Source organism: Vespa velutina, chromosome 11 (genome assembly GCF_912470025.1).
Source record: "Vespa velutina chromosome 11, iVesVel2.1, whole genome shotgun sequence".
NCBI lineage: Eukaryota > Metazoa > Arthropoda > Insecta > Hymenoptera > Vespidae > Vespa > Vespa velutina.
The window spans coordinates 3,271,360-3,289,679 of NC_062198.1; the positions used below are offsets into that span (position 1 = coordinate 3,271,360).

The 18,320-nt window shown below is 27.3% G+C and overlaps 3 protein-coding genes across 9 annotated transcripts; 1 reads left to right on the forward strand and 2 right to left on the reverse strand.

The window, feature by feature from the left end:
• The first annotated feature begins 775 nt into the window (after positions 1-775).
• LOC124952859 (sodium-independent sulfate anion transporter-like) lies at positions 776-12,130 on the forward strand. 5 transcript variants are annotated; one of them, XM_047503369.1, is made up of 13 exons: positions 776-1,054; positions 1,303-1,409; positions 5,961-6,026; positions 7,263-7,736; positions 8,529-8,758; positions 9,173-9,374; positions 9,605-9,825; positions 9,908-10,253; positions 10,371-10,673; positions 10,847-10,992; positions 11,074-11,244; positions 11,327-11,480; positions 11,832-12,130. In XM_047503369.1, the coding sequence occupies exons 4-13, from the start codon at positions 7,574-7,576 to the stop codon at positions 11,870-11,872; spliced, it is 1,977 nt and encodes a 658-aa protein (XP_047359325.1). In that variant the 5' UTR covers positions 776-1,054; positions 1,303-1,409; positions 5,961-6,026; positions 7,263-7,573; the 3' UTR covers positions 11,873-12,130. The 5 variants fall into 5 exon arrangements, with proteins under 5 accessions (XP_047359325.1, XP_047359323.1, XP_047359324.1 ...); XM_047503367.1 differs by lacking the exon at positions 5,961-6,026; XM_047503368.1 differs by lacking the exons at positions 776-1,054; positions 5,961-6,026 and adding an exon at positions 1,056-1,075.
• Positions 12,131-12,489: 359 nt separating this feature from the next.
• On the reverse strand, positions 12,490-15,504 carry LOC124952861 (galactokinase-like). Of its 2 annotated transcripts, none has more exons than XM_047503382.1 (7): positions 15,184-15,504; positions 14,365-14,551; positions 14,136-14,278; positions 13,719-14,016; positions 13,320-13,641; positions 13,145-13,223; positions 12,490-13,049 (listed from the first exon to the last, which is right to left on the reverse strand). In XM_047503382.1, exons 1-6 carry the CDS (start codon positions 15,343-15,345, stop codon positions 13,151-13,153), a joined length of 1,185 nt encoding a protein of 394 aa, XP_047359338.1. In that variant the 5' UTR covers positions 15,346-15,504; the 3' UTR covers positions 12,490-13,049; positions 13,145-13,150. The 2 variants fall into 2 exon arrangements, with proteins under 2 accessions (XP_047359338.1, XP_047359337.1); XM_047503381.1 differs by having other exon boundaries at positions 13,129-13,223.
• A 161-nt stretch (positions 15,505-15,665) lies between these two features.
• LOC124952864 (protein lifeguard 3-like) lies at positions 15,666-18,062 on the reverse strand. 2 transcript variants are annotated; one of them, XM_047503389.1, is made up of 8 exons: positions 17,923-18,062; positions 17,145-17,244; positions 16,831-17,060; positions 16,718-16,771; positions 16,548-16,638; positions 16,335-16,460; positions 16,069-16,218; positions 15,666-15,977 (listed from the first exon to the last, which is right to left on the reverse strand). In XM_047503389.1, the coding sequence occupies exons 1-8, from the start codon at positions 17,928-17,930 to the stop codon at positions 15,825-15,827; spliced, it is 912 nt and encodes a 303-aa protein (XP_047359345.1). In that variant the 5' UTR covers positions 17,931-18,062; the 3' UTR covers positions 15,666-15,824. The 2 variants fall into 2 exon arrangements, with proteins under 2 accessions (XP_047359345.1, XP_047359346.1); XM_047503390.1 differs by lacking the exon at positions 16,069-16,218.
• Between the last annotated feature and the right edge of the window lie 258 nt (positions 18,063-18,320).

The window sequence follows — 18,320 nt, forward strand, 5'->3', positions numbered from 1 at the left end:
ATAATAAAAAATTTCTATTACTTCTGACTTACTTAAAACTTCAACATATATATATATATATAAGTTTTAACTATATATATATATATATATATATATATATATATATATATATATATATATAAGTATTGCGCTTTTTACCTCAATCTCTCTCTGTTCCTTTCTCTCTCTTTCTCTCTCTCTCTCTCTCTCTTGCACAATAATTTTTCACACAGTTATTTCTAATTTATCCTTAAAATATATATATGAACATTGTACTTATTTTAAAACAATGTTATTTTCCCCCTAGTCATTTCTAATTTATCCTGAAACTTACATAATATAATATTTCCCAATTTACTTGTAATTTATCCTCAATGTATATAAACATACAATTACACAATGATATTTTTCTTGATTATATTTAATTTATCCGTGAAACTAATAAAATATGATAAAATTTTCTTTCGTTATAATTAATCCTGAATATCATAAATAGATGATCGCAAACACACAATAACTCTTTGTTTATTATTAATTGATCTTCAGCATAACCATATAAACATTGTACACTTTCACAATGACAAAAAATAAAGTGTTAATTGAATAAATTAAAAGTTTGATAAAAATTAAAAGGGGATATTATATTTTCAAATAAATATCATTAATATACCTAACTGTACATATGTATAATACTAGTATACAACGAAAGGAGAGTTCTTGGTAGGGGACACGAAAACATTATACGGACCAACCAAATGGCTATCGTCTCCTCAGCTGCGCTGGTGAGCCAGCTTTGACTCCCACACGAAAGGAAGAGAGTCATTCGTGCGTGCTTCACGGAGCAACTAACTTGCTCCTTACGAGAAGTGCGCGGACTCCTGACGTTTCGTGTTGGATCACAACAGTGAACATTCACCGTCGAATTCTTTTCCTCTTTCTTCCTCTCATCTGCCTGTCTGTTTAGCTCTCTCTCTCTCTCTCTCTCTCTCTCTCTCTCTCTCTCTCTCTCTCTCTCTCTCTCTCTCTCTCTCTCTCTCTCTCTCTTTCTCTCTTTTTCGCGTGTCTACTTAACTCGGTAAGAAATAAAGAAAAAAAGGTAAACTCATATCTCGCGTTGTCATTTTCTATCTTTTGCTGCGTATTTTTATTAAATTACGTTCTATCTTATATACAACTATTATTTATTTTCTTTCTCTTTCTCTTTCTTTTTCTTTTCTTTCTTCTTTGTTTTGTTTTTTTATTTTTTTATTTTTTTATTTTTTTTTTTTTTTATTTTTTATTAATTTACTTATTTATTCATTTATTTATTTACACCTTCCGAAGGAAGAAAAAGATATCTCGGACGTTCGGGAATCGTGTGATGATGTATCGATGTGTCCGCTATCGAATGGAAATGATGTCAACGTGAGTAAACGAGAGAGACTATAACGGTAAGCTATCAAGAAATTATGCGTACATTCGCATCGTTTGCGAATCTTTTTTATTTCTTTTTTCTTCCACTTCTCCTTATTCTTCTTTTTTTTCTTTTTCTTTTTTGTTTCTGTTACTTTGAATTTTACGATGTTAAATGTGTTTATTCTGCTTTGAAATAATAATAATAAACAAACTCATTAGCAAACATACATACATATGTAAATACGATTCAAGATATTATGATTACGTTAAACTCGATCACAAAAACTTTTTTTGCAAACGAAAAGAAAATGTGGATGTGTATATGTGCATACCTTTAAGTTCGTGTACGTTTATTTGTGTATGGTTTTTATCCGATAGAGTACGTTGTACGGATAGTACGTCTAACACGTGGCACCTATTAAGTTTTAAATCAAATTATTTCGATTGTTGTATTAAATGATTAACCACCACGTGTAATGTGTGTGCGTGTACGTGTGTGTGTTATAGGTTTTGATACAAAAAAAAAAAATAAAATAAAATAAAGAAAATAAAATTCAAAGGTTCGCTCTAATAATCCGGTAAACGTGCGTTATCGCGTTCTTTGTTCTTGTATTGTTAATATAATTTTTTATTATCGCCAACGTGGACTTATATATTTCTTCGTTACAATGAAATTTCATTTCGTTCTTGACCCTTAGGAATGAAAAAAGAAAGAAAAAAGAAGTGATTAAATACGAGCTTTTATAACATGATTGATACGATATCGAGATTTCAAATTCGATCCTTGAACATTTCTATTATTTTTTTTTTCTTTTCTTTGATATTCATATTACACGAGAAATGATTTATTGTTTTTTTTCTTTCTTTTATTTTTTTTTTTTTTTTTTTTTTTTTTTTTTTTTTTTTTTATTATTGACAATTCGACGAAACAGTTTTTGATAAAAAAATCTTAGAATGCCCGTTTGGATTTTTTTCCAATTTAATCTTTAATAATTATGCTAAGAAATATTATCGTGAGGTAAACATTATTTAAATACCATTTGATTATGAACGATTAATTTAAGCAGATAAAAAAAATATATAAAACATAATAAAAAACAAGAATGCGCGAGTTTATTCCGTTTTAGACATTAAACTCGTACGGGGAAAGCATTATCCGGCTTTATGTAGAATTATAGGCCTTCTAATAAACTTTCGCATACACTTACATATATACGTGCTATGACTAAACGAACAGAATACGAAAGCATTGCTTTGCGAAGAAATTCCCCCGATGCGATCGTTCAATTTCACGAGCAAAAATTCTTACGTTCCTCACTTCGAAAGGAATGCATCAACGAACGTTTAGAATACTTCGAAGTGCAACTAAAAATGTTTCCATTGAAAATTACATTAGCCTAAAGAAAAATAGATAAAAAGAGGATTCAATTCAGTGATTTTTTTATCTTTTTTTTTTTTCTTTTCTTTTTCTCTTACTTAAAAATCATATTTTATATCTTTTTAATTATACGATATTTCGATGTGAATTAATGTCAAAAAAAAAATTCTCTATGTGACATTATTATGAATCAATTATTCTTTCTCAAAACTTTTCAAATTAGTTTTTTTTCCTCTCAGATTGCTAAATTTTGCAAGACTTGATTGCAAACACTAGATTCCAAAATTTAAAATAACAAATTTAATTATAAGCCTTAAAGAGTTTCGAAAAAAAGAAAATGATTTGATGAAAAAAGTAATTCGATTTTTAATATCATTTAAAAATTTTTGACTCATTCAAATTTTCTCACAAATAACGAAATAAAATGGTATTTTATTGTAATTATTATCCATTGGAATATTAAAAAATTAATTTACGTGTATATAAAATATATTATAATAGCAAAAATGTAATAAAAAAAAAAAAATCGTTCGTCAAAGAAAATAATAACTAATTAATAAAATTATCGATAAACGTTACCGTCACCTTACATGACTCATAGACTTAATCGATCGAGATTATATTAACATTTCATTTTAAAGTGTCTCAAGACATTTTACTTTTTCTTTGTTTTTTGTTTTATAGTATCTTTTATTAAAAGAGAATCATTAATGTTCAAACAATGTTAAATCGATGATGTCAATGTAACGAGTGACACATTAATGCGAAAAAGAAAGCTCGTAAAATGATTTAAATGTACTACATCGGGCATCGGAATTTAAAATGGCTCTTAAAAAGGAAATAAAAAAAGAAAACTGTGAGGATGAAAAAATTTACATTTTATAAATTCGATTATCTAATAATAACTCGTATATTACGTAATAATCCCAGAAACTTGGAATCTATCTATTTTTATTTGAAAAAGAAGAAAAAAAGAAGCGAAGAGGAAGGAAAAAAAGTAAAAGAAAATGAAATAGAGAGCAGTAAAAGAATAGGAAAGAAATCGAGAAAGGAAAGAAGCGATTTGCATGACAAAATTTATTCATCTATCAAGAAATATAATTCATTTTATTAATAAGAAATGACTAATACGATATATTTCACTAACTAAATATATAATGTAAAATATTGAAGGTAGTCATTGATAAAGACGAAAACCTAAACGCATATGCATATTTATTTTTTTATTTATTATTGCAAAAGAACATAAGAGAGGAATTTTACGAGTGTATATCATCCGATTGATTATCACCTTTTCCAAGGTCTCCCTCCTTGTAAAACCTTGTGAATGGATTCTAAGAAAGGAAAGGATAGAATTCTTACGTGGGATTCTTCTTTTTACTGCTTCTTTTTATTTTTCTATTTATCTGTTCTAAAGAAAAATTTATGGTTTAAATAATTAAATCGTTATAATAATTGACTACTTTTCACTTCGTTCTTATGTCAATATGTACACATAAAACAAGAATCGTAATAGACACTGGTTACACGTGGTATTTCAAGATATACGCTTTCTCTTTCGCACTATGAACGAATAGTTCTTTTTTTTTTTTTTTTTTTTTTTTTTTTTTATTTAATTTCTTTCTTTATTTCTCTTTCGTGTTTCTTTCCCATTGTTTCTTTATCTTTCCTATTTTTTCTTTTCCTTATTTTTCTCTTCCTTATTTTCTCTTTTTTCTTCTTTTCTTTTTTTTTATTACATTTTCTATACATTTTTATTTTAATATTATCATTACCTTCGTTTTTCAAAATAACCGGATATAATTTTATATAACGATCGCAATCTGTTATATTATTTCAAAATGACATCAAAGATACGTTTGAACGATGTAAGATAGATGTATGTATATATTCTTCCAAAGATCAATCCTATTCGAACGATTTGCGTATAATGAGGCGTCATTTTTACGATCGTGATCGTAATTCGTAGTCAAAACAGAAAGAGAGAGAGAGAGAGAGAGAGAGAGAGAGAGAGAGAGAGAGAGAGAGAAAGAGAGAATGGATAAAAGTGTCAATCCATTATATAATAACGTCAACAATAATATCGTATGTACGCGCTTGAATTATTTCTCTATTTATATAATTTCATATATATTTACTTTCAGTATAAATCTAAAAACTATATTTTTAATTGTTCATAATTTATATTCTAATCCTTTTATATATATATATATATATATATATATATATATATATATATATATGTATCATCGGACAACACGAATTTCGTATAATAAGGTTTAAATATTATAAATTAAGAAAAAAGTTATATGAATCAATCACCTTAATTATTTCCATTTGTCTGTGTCCGTGTGGATATGTAAGTTAAAAAACATTAATGAGGTTAATAAATTTAAATAAAAAAAAAAAAAAAAAAATGATACAAAATGTAAAAAAAAAATAGAACAGAAAGAAATCTTTATTAAGAGTTAATAATTATTTATACATATAAATTACGATTAATCTATGAAAATGATCTTTGACGTCAAGCGCATAATTAAGAGACCGTCGTGTTGTATTCCTTCACTCCTTACACGCATATTATAAGGATCGTAACAAAATGTGAAAGGAAATCGAGAGGTAGTATGTCGTGGCACTGCCAATGCATAGAAAAACGTGATTTCGTATTTAATTGAAAGGAAAAAGGACAAATATTTAGAAAAAAAACAAAGGAAACGGACAAAGTGTGTGAAACATTTATAGATATACATGTATCAACATACATATGCGTATATACGTACAAACATAAATTGTATTTTAAATGCCGCATAGATAAAGCGACAATCGATCGAACGATCGATTCATCATCCTAATCACTTGATCACGCAGTTAACGGTATTTATCGAATTACTATACAACCATGAGCGGCCATTTGTTGCTAATGCATGTCCAAGAACTTCATTTGCGTTCAAGTTCGCAACATCTTTTTTACTTCTTTAAAGAAAAAAAAAAAAGACAAAAAAAAAAGAGAAAAAAGAATGAAAAGATACATATTGTATAAATATGTATCTAGTTATCAACTTGGAAAAACGATGGCTAGTTCTTCGAACTTCCTGATAAAAATAAGAATAAAAAAGAGAAAAGAGTGAGAGAGAGTGAGAGAGAAACAATAAAAAAATATGTGCATTTTCTTATTCATTTTCTTTTATATTATTATTATTTTACGTAGAATCATAGAACAATAGACAATTTGAGGGAATTAAAATAGGCTCTGTCGAATCTCTATTTACGATTTGTAAGTATACCTCGAATAATAAAATTCTTTTTAAATGTAATTATGACGACAAAGTGACGTAGATGAACAAATAAAAGAAATAAATTAAAAAATACAATTAGCGTGGTAAATGAAAGAAAGAAGAAAAAGAAATGAAATATGTAAAGAAAAAAAAAAAAAAAAAAGGAAAGAAAAAGAAAAGGCCTTTGATTTTAAAATAGGCGATTTTTTATCTTTGTCAATCGGTCGATTAATAAGAGACCTAAAATTAGTTTCTTTAACATGAAAAAAAAAAAAAAAAGATAAAGAAAAAAAATAAACCTTATCATCGAGTTATTTGAAATATTTAACGAACGTCAAGTTTTACAAGCTTGAATGTTAAAGAAAGCTAAGACGTATTCGCTCAATAATTGATAGGTTTGTTTTATGAATATTTTTCATCCCCAGTCCTCTCCCGCCAATCCCCGCCACTACCACCACCAACTTCTCAAGTACCGATGACTCGAGCGTAACGCAATTAACCACGGTCTTATGTAATTACTAACAGTTGTAATACATATGGCACAAGAATGAGTAGATAATTGCTTTATAGTAACCACTTTGCAATAGAATGTAGGTGAAGTTCACGCGTACAATGTATCGACAGCTAATGATTATCCGGTTACGTGTATCGACTTATAAACAAAAGAATTAGAGGAACCAATGTGATAAAAGTCAAAATCTATTATCTATTATCTATTTTCTAGCTAAATTATTTCTTCGATGATCTTTCTTTCTTTCTTTATCTATTTTTATTCAATTTTTCTTTAAATTAATTAATAATTATTATTATTATTAAATATTAATATTAATTTTATTTTTTATTAATTTTATGCGCATTGAAAAAAGTAATAAGCATCTATCTATGAGTGTGTGTATGTATTCAAAAAAAAAAAAAATATTTATTTAACTATCTGTACAAATTTATTTATAAAATATCTCAACAAATATAGATTGATATGATAAAATGAAAAAAAAAAAAATTAACGTATAAAATCCATGAAAAAGAATAAATTTGTTCATTCTTATAATTATATACAAATATAGTAAATAGAAAATGGATGAATAATTTAATGTCTAAAACAAAAATATTCACTGTAATTTCATCATTTTAATTGATTCGTCGTCTATAAAGTTTTATTAATAGAAACGATTATGCGCAAGTTAATGACAACGATCTAAACTTGAGATAAAATTATTATAATGATTGTTTTTCAGTATCATTACTTATGATCGAGTCGAAGGATGGAGTCTACCTGAGTAAGCTTCGATCGTCCGTGACCTTGGACCACAATCCTTATTCTACGAAATCAAAAGAAGGAAGGACAAGATAACTACGGCATTATTCTGACGAAATTCCTAACAAATCCTAACCGCCCTATCCTCTTCTTCCTCCCCTTTCCTTCCTTCCTTCCTTCTTTCTTTCCTTCCTTCCTTCCTTTCTTTCTTCCTTACTACATTTTTTTTCCTTCTGCTCTACTAATAGAAAAAAGAAACAAAAAGAAAAGAAAAAAATTCAAGAGAATAAAATGGCTAAATACACAGTCAAAGAAGAGTACGATCTCGAAAGTTACAAAGAAGTCAGGCTGACCGGTTTCAACAACAACGATCCTGATCTAAGTAATAACCTTGAAACTAGACTGGCCATCGTCCATCTTCCTAGCAAAGACGATAAAGAGAGCAAGGATGACGGTGAGTCTTCTTCTTTTTCTTCCTTTCCTTAAATATCATGAAATCGAATTAAATGAGTTTCATCGTTAGAAACTCCAGACACGAATACGATTAAATTAAAGGACACACAATGCGCGCATAGCATCGCTTTCCATATTTAAACGTAACGATACTGGCACGTAGCCCGAAAGAAACTAGAAAATTGTCGAAGAAATGTTGCGGTATAATTGGCTGACCTTTCGTAACAGAAAACACATCAGGATTTTTCATTAAAGTCGAATACGAAAGGAGAATTCTTATCGATTACCATAAATATTCAATTTCATCGAAATCATCTTATTTTTTCTTTTTTATCATTTTTAAAACAAATATGTCATTTGGGAATGCCAAATAAAATTAATTCTTCATGCTCTATTTGTTATATATATATATATATATATATATATATATATCTTTTTCTTTAGCTTTTTTTTATTTCATTGAGAAGAAATTAAGAAAAAAAAACATTCGCGCGAAGATATACCTGATAAGGGAGTCACATGACAGGGTCACGCACGCTCGTGATCAATGACATCATTCGGCGAGATCATTTTATATACTTCCCCTTTAAACTCGTGAGAGAAATTATTTACCATGAGTACGAGGAATGAAATGTATATATAAATTCTAAATTAAAAAAGAAAAAGAAAAAAAGGGAAAAGAAAGAGAAAACATAAAAAAATCGAAGCATAAATATGAAGAAATATTTTAAAAGATAAATAAATAAATAAAGAGAAATTATATAAAGAGAATTTTGTGTATTTATAATTTTAGGAAACCATAACAATAATTTTCTACTATCGTCGATGAGGAATTGGCTTTGTCGGAGAATAAAAAGGACGTGTAGAAAAAAGTTGCTTTACAAAAGAATACCTATCCTAGCATGGTTACCAAAATATCGTAAGGAATATATAGCAAATGACTTGGTAGCAGGAGTCACTGTTGGTTTAACAGTTATACCACAAGCCATAGCTTATGCCAATGTCGCTGGTCTACCTCTACAAGTAAGTGCGTAAATTGATAATTTAAATAAGTCAATTAATGTTCCAATCTAAAATGTTCTTCTTTTTAAATAGCAAAAATCCAAACGCGTGATATTCAAAAAGAAATAATAATGAAATAACACTTAAATACTGAACTTAAGATAACCCATATATATATGTATATATATGTATATATTATTATTATCATTATTATTATTATTATTATTATTATTATTATTATTATCAATTAGTATACACCCACAATAAGAATTTTTTAAAATGATATTAAATTTGTGCTCATTAGAAAAAATTTTTGATAAATTTTTATACTTGCTCGTTTAGATAACAAAACCCTTATGATTATATATCATTAAATGTATAATTTGTTTAAATAAATAAACAGCAAAGATTGAAGAATATTTTTATATGTTTCAGTATGGTCTCTATTCATCCTTCATGGCATGCTTCGTATATACTATCTTAGGCTCCTGCAAGGATGTTCCTGTAGGACCAACAGCAATAGCTGCAATCCTAACAAGAGAAACCCTTCAAAAAGCTCACTTAGGACCTGACTTTAGCGTTTTATTGACCTTCATCTCCGGCTGCATATCCTTGTTAATGGGTATATTGCAATTAGGTAATTTCATAGAGACTATTAAAGATCCGTGATAGTGATCACACCGACAACAATAAACACATCGCGTATTATGAACACTAACTTCATATCCTTCCTCGCTAGTTGTTACTTAGTATAGATTAACTAACTCTATAGATCTTTTCATTTAATCGCTTTGATCGTATAAGATAAAAGAGGACAATTTTCCGCAACAAAATAAGATTAAAATATTTCTTATTTCTATTTAATAGGTTTCTTGCTCGATTTTATTTCGGGACCAGTTTCAGTTGGTTTCACTTCAGCCGCAGCGATCATCATCGCTACCAGTCAAATGAAAGATATTTTAGGGATCAATATATCTGGTGGAAAATTCTTAGAAGTCTGGCAAATGATTTTTGAAAAGATCAGTGATACCAGGCCATGGGACGCTACGTTAGGAATTGTGTGCATAATTGTTTTGTTACTTCTCAGGGTTAGAATGATTAATTTATATAATTAAATTGATCTATCCTTCGCTTACCTAGCATGTAACATAATCATATTTCTATCCATAGAAAGCCAAAGATCTGCCGATAATGACACGGAATGTTAAGATGCCGACGAAAATTCAATTGACGTTAAGAAAATTGATTTGGTTGATCTCAACTGCCAGAAACATCTTGATCGTTGTCGTTTGTGCTGTCATGTGTTGGCTATTGGAACTTTATCTTGGTTCATCACCAGTCATATTAACAGGAGAAGTAAAGGCAGGTCTACCGAATTTCCATTTGCCATCTTTCGAATCGAGTGTTGGTAATCAAACCTATCACTTCAGTGACATGGTCAGCGAATTAGGTTCCGGATGTCTAGTCGTACCTTTGCTGAGTCTTCTGGAAACTATTTCCATCGCCAAAGTATTCAGTAAGAAATTATTATTTTTAATATTACATAAAATGTAAAATACAAGTTATCATTATAATTTTATAGTAACTATAATTTTAATATTTTATTTTACATCATTCCCACCTTTTCCTTTAGACGATGGTAATCCTATAGACGCTACTCAAGAAATGTTAGCATTAGGTGTATGCAACGTGATTTCCTCTTTCGTATCATCAATGCCAGTCAGTGGTGGACTCAGTCGAGGTGCTGTTAATCATTCCTCTGGTGTCAAAACTACTTTAGGTGGAATATATACGGGTCTTCTTGTCTTAATATCATTACTATTCCTTACTCCATATCTTCAATACATTCCTAAGGCAGCACTCGCGGCAGTTATCATAGCAGCTGTAGTCTTTATGGTTGAATTCCATGTTATCAAGCCAATGTGGAGGACTAAAAGTATGTATGCCTCTTGTGAAATCTTAACATTTGTTAATGTATCTTGTAATAGATGAGTATATATGTATGTGATCACAAGATACATTAACAAATTTTATCATTGTTTATATTTGATATAAATTAACAAATTATCATCAGATTTTGTTATCAACGAATTTTATGATTTCTTCTAGAGATCGATCTGGTACCTGCGATTGTAACATTTTTATGCTGTCTTTTCGTGAGATTAGAATTAGGTATAGTGATCGGCATCGGCGTTAATCTTCTATTTTTGCTTTATGCATCAGCCAGGCCATCTTTGCGAGTCCAAAAAGCTACAGTGAGTGCTACTATTTTTCTTCATATTTTATAAATAATATTTAAAAACGTTAAATTGTATATTTTTCATGTATTTTTCTAGAGTATAAGCGGCTGTGAATATCTTGTCATAACTCCAGATAGAAGTCTTGTCTTTCCAAGTGTTGAATATGTTCGAGCTGTAATTAGTAAACAGGGATCAAAACAGGGTGTTACTGTACCTGTTGTTATTGATTCCACTCACATACAAGCTGTCGATTTTACTGCAGCTAAGGTAAAACCTTCGAAGATCTTTAAGACAAATCAAATGTATCTTTTTTCTTTCGTCGTTATCTTCATCATTTTTTTATTTTCAGGGTGTGAAGAATTTGATAGAAGATTTCTCAAAACGTGGTCAGCCTTTAATCTTTCATAATTTAAAGCCTAGCATTGTTGAAATTTTCAGAGGAGTAAAACCATCGAGTTTGAAGTGTAGCTCCAGCGAACTCGAATTAAACGACTGCCTTAAAGGTAAATCTTTATCGATCATATTAAAACATTGTTGACCGTTTACGTGTATATTTATACATGCGTACAAGACTTATGTAATTATTAATCTACAAAATTGTATAAAAGTCGTCATTATTATTTTTTATTGTATCTACTTAATTTTTTATTAATTTTTATATATATATATATATATATTTAGAATTTTTCTGAATTTGTAATATTTTAATAACGATTTTAATTCAATTATGAAACGCATTAATTTTTGATCTCAACAATGTGTTAATGTATGTTTATTATTATTATATATAATTTATTATATTATTATTTATATAATTTGATCTAAATTAATAATTTATTTTCTTTATCTTTCAGAATATTCAAATATTTCGACGACAACTATAAGCAGGTATTGAATATATTTTAATATTTTTGATGATTCATAAATAAGCAGATCGCCCTATTCTCCGCTCTTGGCAAGTAACAGTATTATGTCAGCACTTTAGAATTAAAATGCCAACTGCGTCGGATGTATAAGCATACAGGGATTTTATAAATGAAATGCTACAATCTGATTTATATTCTATACTGTTGCTTACGCATAAAAAAATGATCCGCCGAAGATATTATATATTTAATAATATTCTTTTTTTTTTCGTTATATAATTTTTAGTTATGATTGTTCAATGATCATGTATAAAAGGTTCGATAAACATTACTCTGGTATAACAGTATTGTATCGTTTAATGAATTAGTTGATATACTAATTAATAATTAATGAACCTTTTTAGTAAAAAAAAAAAAAAAAAGTTAAACGTTTTTTGACTGCTCTATAAGTGAGATTATATGTATATCGTATAATTAAGAATTCATATTTATTGATAAAAACTAAATGAAATGTAATTGATAAATAAAATCATCAAAAAACGTCTAACTAGAATATATATTTAAGCTTTATGACGAGCTTTGTAACCATAACTGAAAACATTAAAAAAGAACAAAGTAAAAAGAACTATGTATTCTTAAGCATAAATCGGTGAAACGTTCGTAACAATACCTTTTATTAAACATCGTATTATTAAATGTTACAATTTTTAATTAGTTCATATATACTAAGAATTCTTTGGTATGCCTCAAATATGCATCTTATTTTTACAAATAAAATATGTACTTACTTCTCATACCTAATAGAGATATAAGAAATTTGTACATAATTAAAAAAAAAAAAAAAGAAATCGTTTAGTTCTTATCCTTCCTTTGTTATTCTATTTACTTTATATCTATTGACTATATATATATTAAAAATATTTCTATATAAACATATTAGTAAACTTTCTTTTAACAGATTATGTTTACACATACAAGAATATAAAACAAAACTATATACTTTAAAATCAACTAATCAGAATTCATTACAAGACAAATATTCTGATATTAACAATATAATTTTTTATGAAATTTCAATATTCTTATAATTTTTTTATCCTTAGATATCACTACATACCTTTGTCTTACTAATACCAAAGGAAAATTGGATTATAAAGTTTTTTATTTCTTTGTTACTGCATATCTTTTCTTTCTAATTTCATTTCTCTGTAAACAGATAAAAAATTTCTATGATATACTTATTGTGTACAAGAAAAATTAAAAAGCAATAAAAACAATAATTTACATAATAAAGTTATTACTCATATTTAGCACTTTATATCCATTTCTCTTGCTCCATTAGCTGGTTTTGCAATATAAAAGGTTGGAGTTCCTGTATACCTAATAAGTAAATTATATTATACTTAATAATTATATTAATTGAAAATTAATAATTATATTAATTGAAAAATTTTAACTATGAAGAGAGATATTAACTTTGCTTTTATATTTTGAATGACATCATCAACTGCTTTCTTTTCTAATAAAGTAACAGTGCAACCACCAAAACCTGCCCCAGTTAAACGACTTCCTAAAACACCATTAACTTCTCTAGCTGCAGCTACCAATGTATCAAGTTCCTTGGAAGACACCTCATAATCATATCGTAGAGATTCATGACTTTCATTCATTAAATGGCCAAATTGTACAAAATCACCTTTTTCAAGAGCAACTGTAGCATTAATTGTTCTTTGAATTTCATTGATTACATGACGAGTTCTTTTCAATATCTCTTCAGAGACATTTTGTGATTTTAACACTGAAATAGAAACAACAAATGTTAATCCAAATTTCTTGTTATTAATATTTACAAATGATCTATATTAATATAATCACCATCAATACTATCTATTGTTGCCTCTCTTAAGCTCTTTATATTAAGCTTTTTTGCAGCCTCATAACAACAATCTCTACGTTTGCAATAAGCACTACTACTTAGTTTGTGAGGTGCATTTGAATTTGTAATTAGGAAAACATAATCATTTATTTGTTTCATAGGTATATGCTTGGTTGACAGATCTCTACAGTCTAAGAGAAGTGCGCAACCTTCCTTTCCCATCACAGAAATGAACTGATCCATAATACCACATGGTACGCCAGCAAAATCATGTTCTACTCGTTGACATGTTAAGGCCTGTAAACTTTATATTTTTATTCAAATGTAGAAATTGTTTTATTTTATGTTATTATTTTATGCAACTTCTTCTTTATTAATTATATATATATATATCAATGTCAAAATACGAAACATACTTTATCTTCAGCTTTTTCCAGTTTATGGCCACTCATTGCTTCGAGAAATGTATATGTTGCCACTTCTAAAGCAGCAGAACTACTTAAACCTGCTCCTACGGGTACTGTTGAGACAATTACAGCATCAAAACCTGACAAATCACCTATAAATATAATTATAAAACACATAAAATTTGTACTACATATTAATTATTTATATCACTGATTTTAATAAGGCTTGTAAACTTACATGGAAAATATACAATACATCCTTTTATATAATTAGCCCACTTAGGTTCTCCTGTTTTTATATTTTCTTTAACACTGATATCAAATTCAATTTGGCGTAATGAACCAATATTTTCATTGAGAGAAATAATCTTACATTCTTTCTTATTATTTGGTCTTCCAACTATTATTGTGACCATAGGTAATGCCTAAAAAATAGTATTAATAATATTAAAACATAAAAGAAAACTAAATGATACAATACAGTATGTTCCTTTTATAATACACTATTAATGTTATATAAAATCAAAAATTACAAAATAAAGGAAAAATCATAAATTATTCATATTATAAACAATTAGTATACTTATTAATTCTGATTAATTAATATCAATAACAAAAATTTATTAATATTCCTCTAATCTATCTAAAATTTATTTTATTCCCCTTCTCGATACATCGATTTCAGAATTTAAAAAATTTAGTTTCTTCCCTGAGCAAAACAACTGCCGCCTATAATAAACCTAGGCGGCAATTTTTGAATTGAAACTTTTCTCGCGCCAAAAAATTTTAACAAGATAAGACATTGTATTCACGTAAGCAGTATATCAGTTCGTCGCTAATGAAAAAATAGATGTTACTTAACTCTATTACAATTACGTAACTCGTTTAATAAATAAAATTCGAAGTTTAACTCTTATCTTGGATTTCACAATAGTATTAGGAATTACGAATCGAAGTAAATGGAAACATCTAACGAACCAATAATGGCAGTCAAAAGTTTTTCACGAAATAAAAGAAATATATTGGCATATATTGTTTAGAAATTTTCATAAATTACCATTGGCAATACAAATCCTTCATTGTAATCCGTATGTTCGCCAATTAAATTCACGCGACCAGGTGCACAAGCACAAATGGTTGCTTCGACACCAAATTCTTGGACAAAAGCTTGTAAAGCCTTTGCTTTAATGTTTTCTGGATCAGGAACAAAAGTTGCCATTTTTTTCTTTTTCTTTTACAAACCACTCGTCTTTTGTATATTACTAATTTCTTCTTTATTTATTAATAGATTTCTTTTGACCGATATTCGTGTTTCGCGGTTAATTTTACTAAGCCAACGATGAGTTACTTCCTCAAATCACCTTGAACTAATGCAAAGTCAAATTACGATTCTCTCTCTAAGAAGCAATTGCATTGATAATGTTGATCGATATAATCGATATATACTTAGGACCACTCGATTTTGAGCGGTTTATTCAAAAATCTTTCTCGATTTTTATTGAATTTTTTACATTATACATATTAAATAAATAACGAATATACATTTTTAATTAGACTATATATTTACCATATATCATAATGTGCTGTGGAAAAATTGAAATATTTAGGTAATTTGATTTTTATAATATAACAAAGTTCGTTATTTCTTTTAATAAAATAACACATACATAAATACAAAATGTAATAAATTTTCTGTATTTATCCATCGTGGAATAAACCTAGCAACATAAGAATGTACTGATACAGTAAAATTATGTCAACATAAATTTGAGTAGTTGCATAAACAACTTCGTTTGGATTTAATTCTATTCTTCGTCCACCCATAATTGTTTGTACGTCAAAAAATAGATACTGAAATAATAGTAGAAATGTGATTTAATGTACTTATAAAATATATCTATATAATTAATAATGAAATATATTTTATGAAATTGATATTAACCATTGATACAAGAAGTGTTCCTATAATGGCCATTATTATGTGCAATGTTTTTATATACATAAATATTGATACCATCATCATTACAAAAAGAGCAATAATTCCAACTAATCCAATTATTGTTATCAATCCTGTTCGCATGGTTAGATCAAACTGTAAACGTATAATGCATTATTAAAATAATTAACTTATAAAATTTACTTCAAAATATTTTACTTGATATTTAAAAAAAATTTTAATGAAAATAGGAATAAATTATTTATATATACCTTAGTGAATGTGGCTATAAAACTAATTGTGATAGTTACAATTGTTGTCATGCCTAACGCTATAAGAACAACTTCTACAGCATAAAATACAGAAGCAAAAGCAGCCAAATATGACATAGCCATTGTCTGAAACAAATATGAAAGCATATAAAGGAAATATGAAAACTGTATATTAATACATAAATATAGATATTAATCTATAAATAATTTTACCAGCAAACAAAGACAGATGTAATTATTTGGTGTTTGGCGTCTTGCACAATCAGAAAATGCTATAGCGCAGTATGTGACCATAAAGATTATTCTAACAATATGAAAGAACTTAATTAACATTAAAATAATTTATTTAAAATAATTTATATAAAATGACAAAGTCTACGTACAAAGCTATTAGCCAAAGAAACCAATTAACTAACATGAATTCTTGTGCAACAGGTCTAAAAGTAAAGAAGGATTAATAAATGTGTTTAAAATATTGAAATAATACACAACTTACACAAACATAAAAAATGCTACGACAGCTGTTGTAAATAGAAGTTGCATGCCCAATATGCAAAAAATTTTCCTAATAAAGTTCCTTCTCACTACCGAATCTTTAAAATCTCCCATATAATCATCATCCATTTCTCTTCTTCTTTGTTCATGTAGCCACGCTCTATATAATTCTTGATTTTGTCTTTCCCTTTGTGCAACCATATCATCTGTTACGGTAATGGTATATGGACCCTATCAAAAATGTGAAATTTGTTTATTGATTTATATTATGTATGCGGATTTTAAATAATGATAATTTCTTTTTTACTAACTTACACTTTGTATTTTTTGTCCTTTATATAAAGGTGGTAACTGTGGTGGTCCTTGTACAATATTTTCAACGTGTGGTTCATTGGAATTAGTTGATTGCATTAGTCTAGTGTATACAATTTTAGATATTACAAAAATTTTTTATATTCACAATTATTATTCAAGTATTGTGACTTTAATGAATTTATTTTCCGCCAATGCCAATATTATAATAATGTTTATTGATATTCTATAACGTATTTTTGTGGTATGCATAAAAATTGAGTTCAAAAGTATATAAGAGATATTTTAAAATAAAAAAATAAATAATAAAATAAATAAATAAATAAATACACAACTGACAAGTAAACAAATGACGATTTATATTAAATGAAGTTGCACTTTTATAGATTTGTTAACTATTGTTGTATTTCCAATATCAGGATACTTTCATATTACATATGTATACATATCTAAAAATAACATAATTTATTCAAAGGCAATGAAAAAGAATTTGTAAGATTAAGTAGAATGTTTTCTCTCTATATCTTTTTATTAGTTATATAATTCTATTATAATTATATAAGTTTTTTATTATTTTTAGAGAATACTTGAACAGAAATATCCTAGAACAATATTATATATCTATATTTAAATGTTTGCATAGAAGTCAAAGATAGTTAACTTTCTTTTAATTTTTTAAATAAAATATTAAAATAATTCTATTATAACAAACAATGTGTATGCGTATTATATTAATAATCACATGACATTGTTATAAATGATCTCATATAAATATACTTACGGTATCATTAAAAAAATGTGCGTTTTCTCTTTTTTGTAAATTAACAACTTTTTAGCAAGTAGTTTCTTAATAATTACAAACTGATATATTATATATAGTATATATTACTTTCTTAATAAATTAGTAAAACTTGATTAATAATATATTATATTATATTATATAATATAAAATAAAATATTACTTGACCGATATATTTAATTTATTGAAATTCTATGCATTGGGAATATGATTTTTTTTTTATATTTATCTCGAAATAATATAGGTTTATATTCTTTACTATAGCTATTTAAAAGCTAATATTTGTCAGTCTTGCAAATATTATTTATAAAAAACTAGTTGAATGTGCATGAAAATTATATAACTTCAGTTGCAAAGCTTAATGCAAATTGAGCATTTAG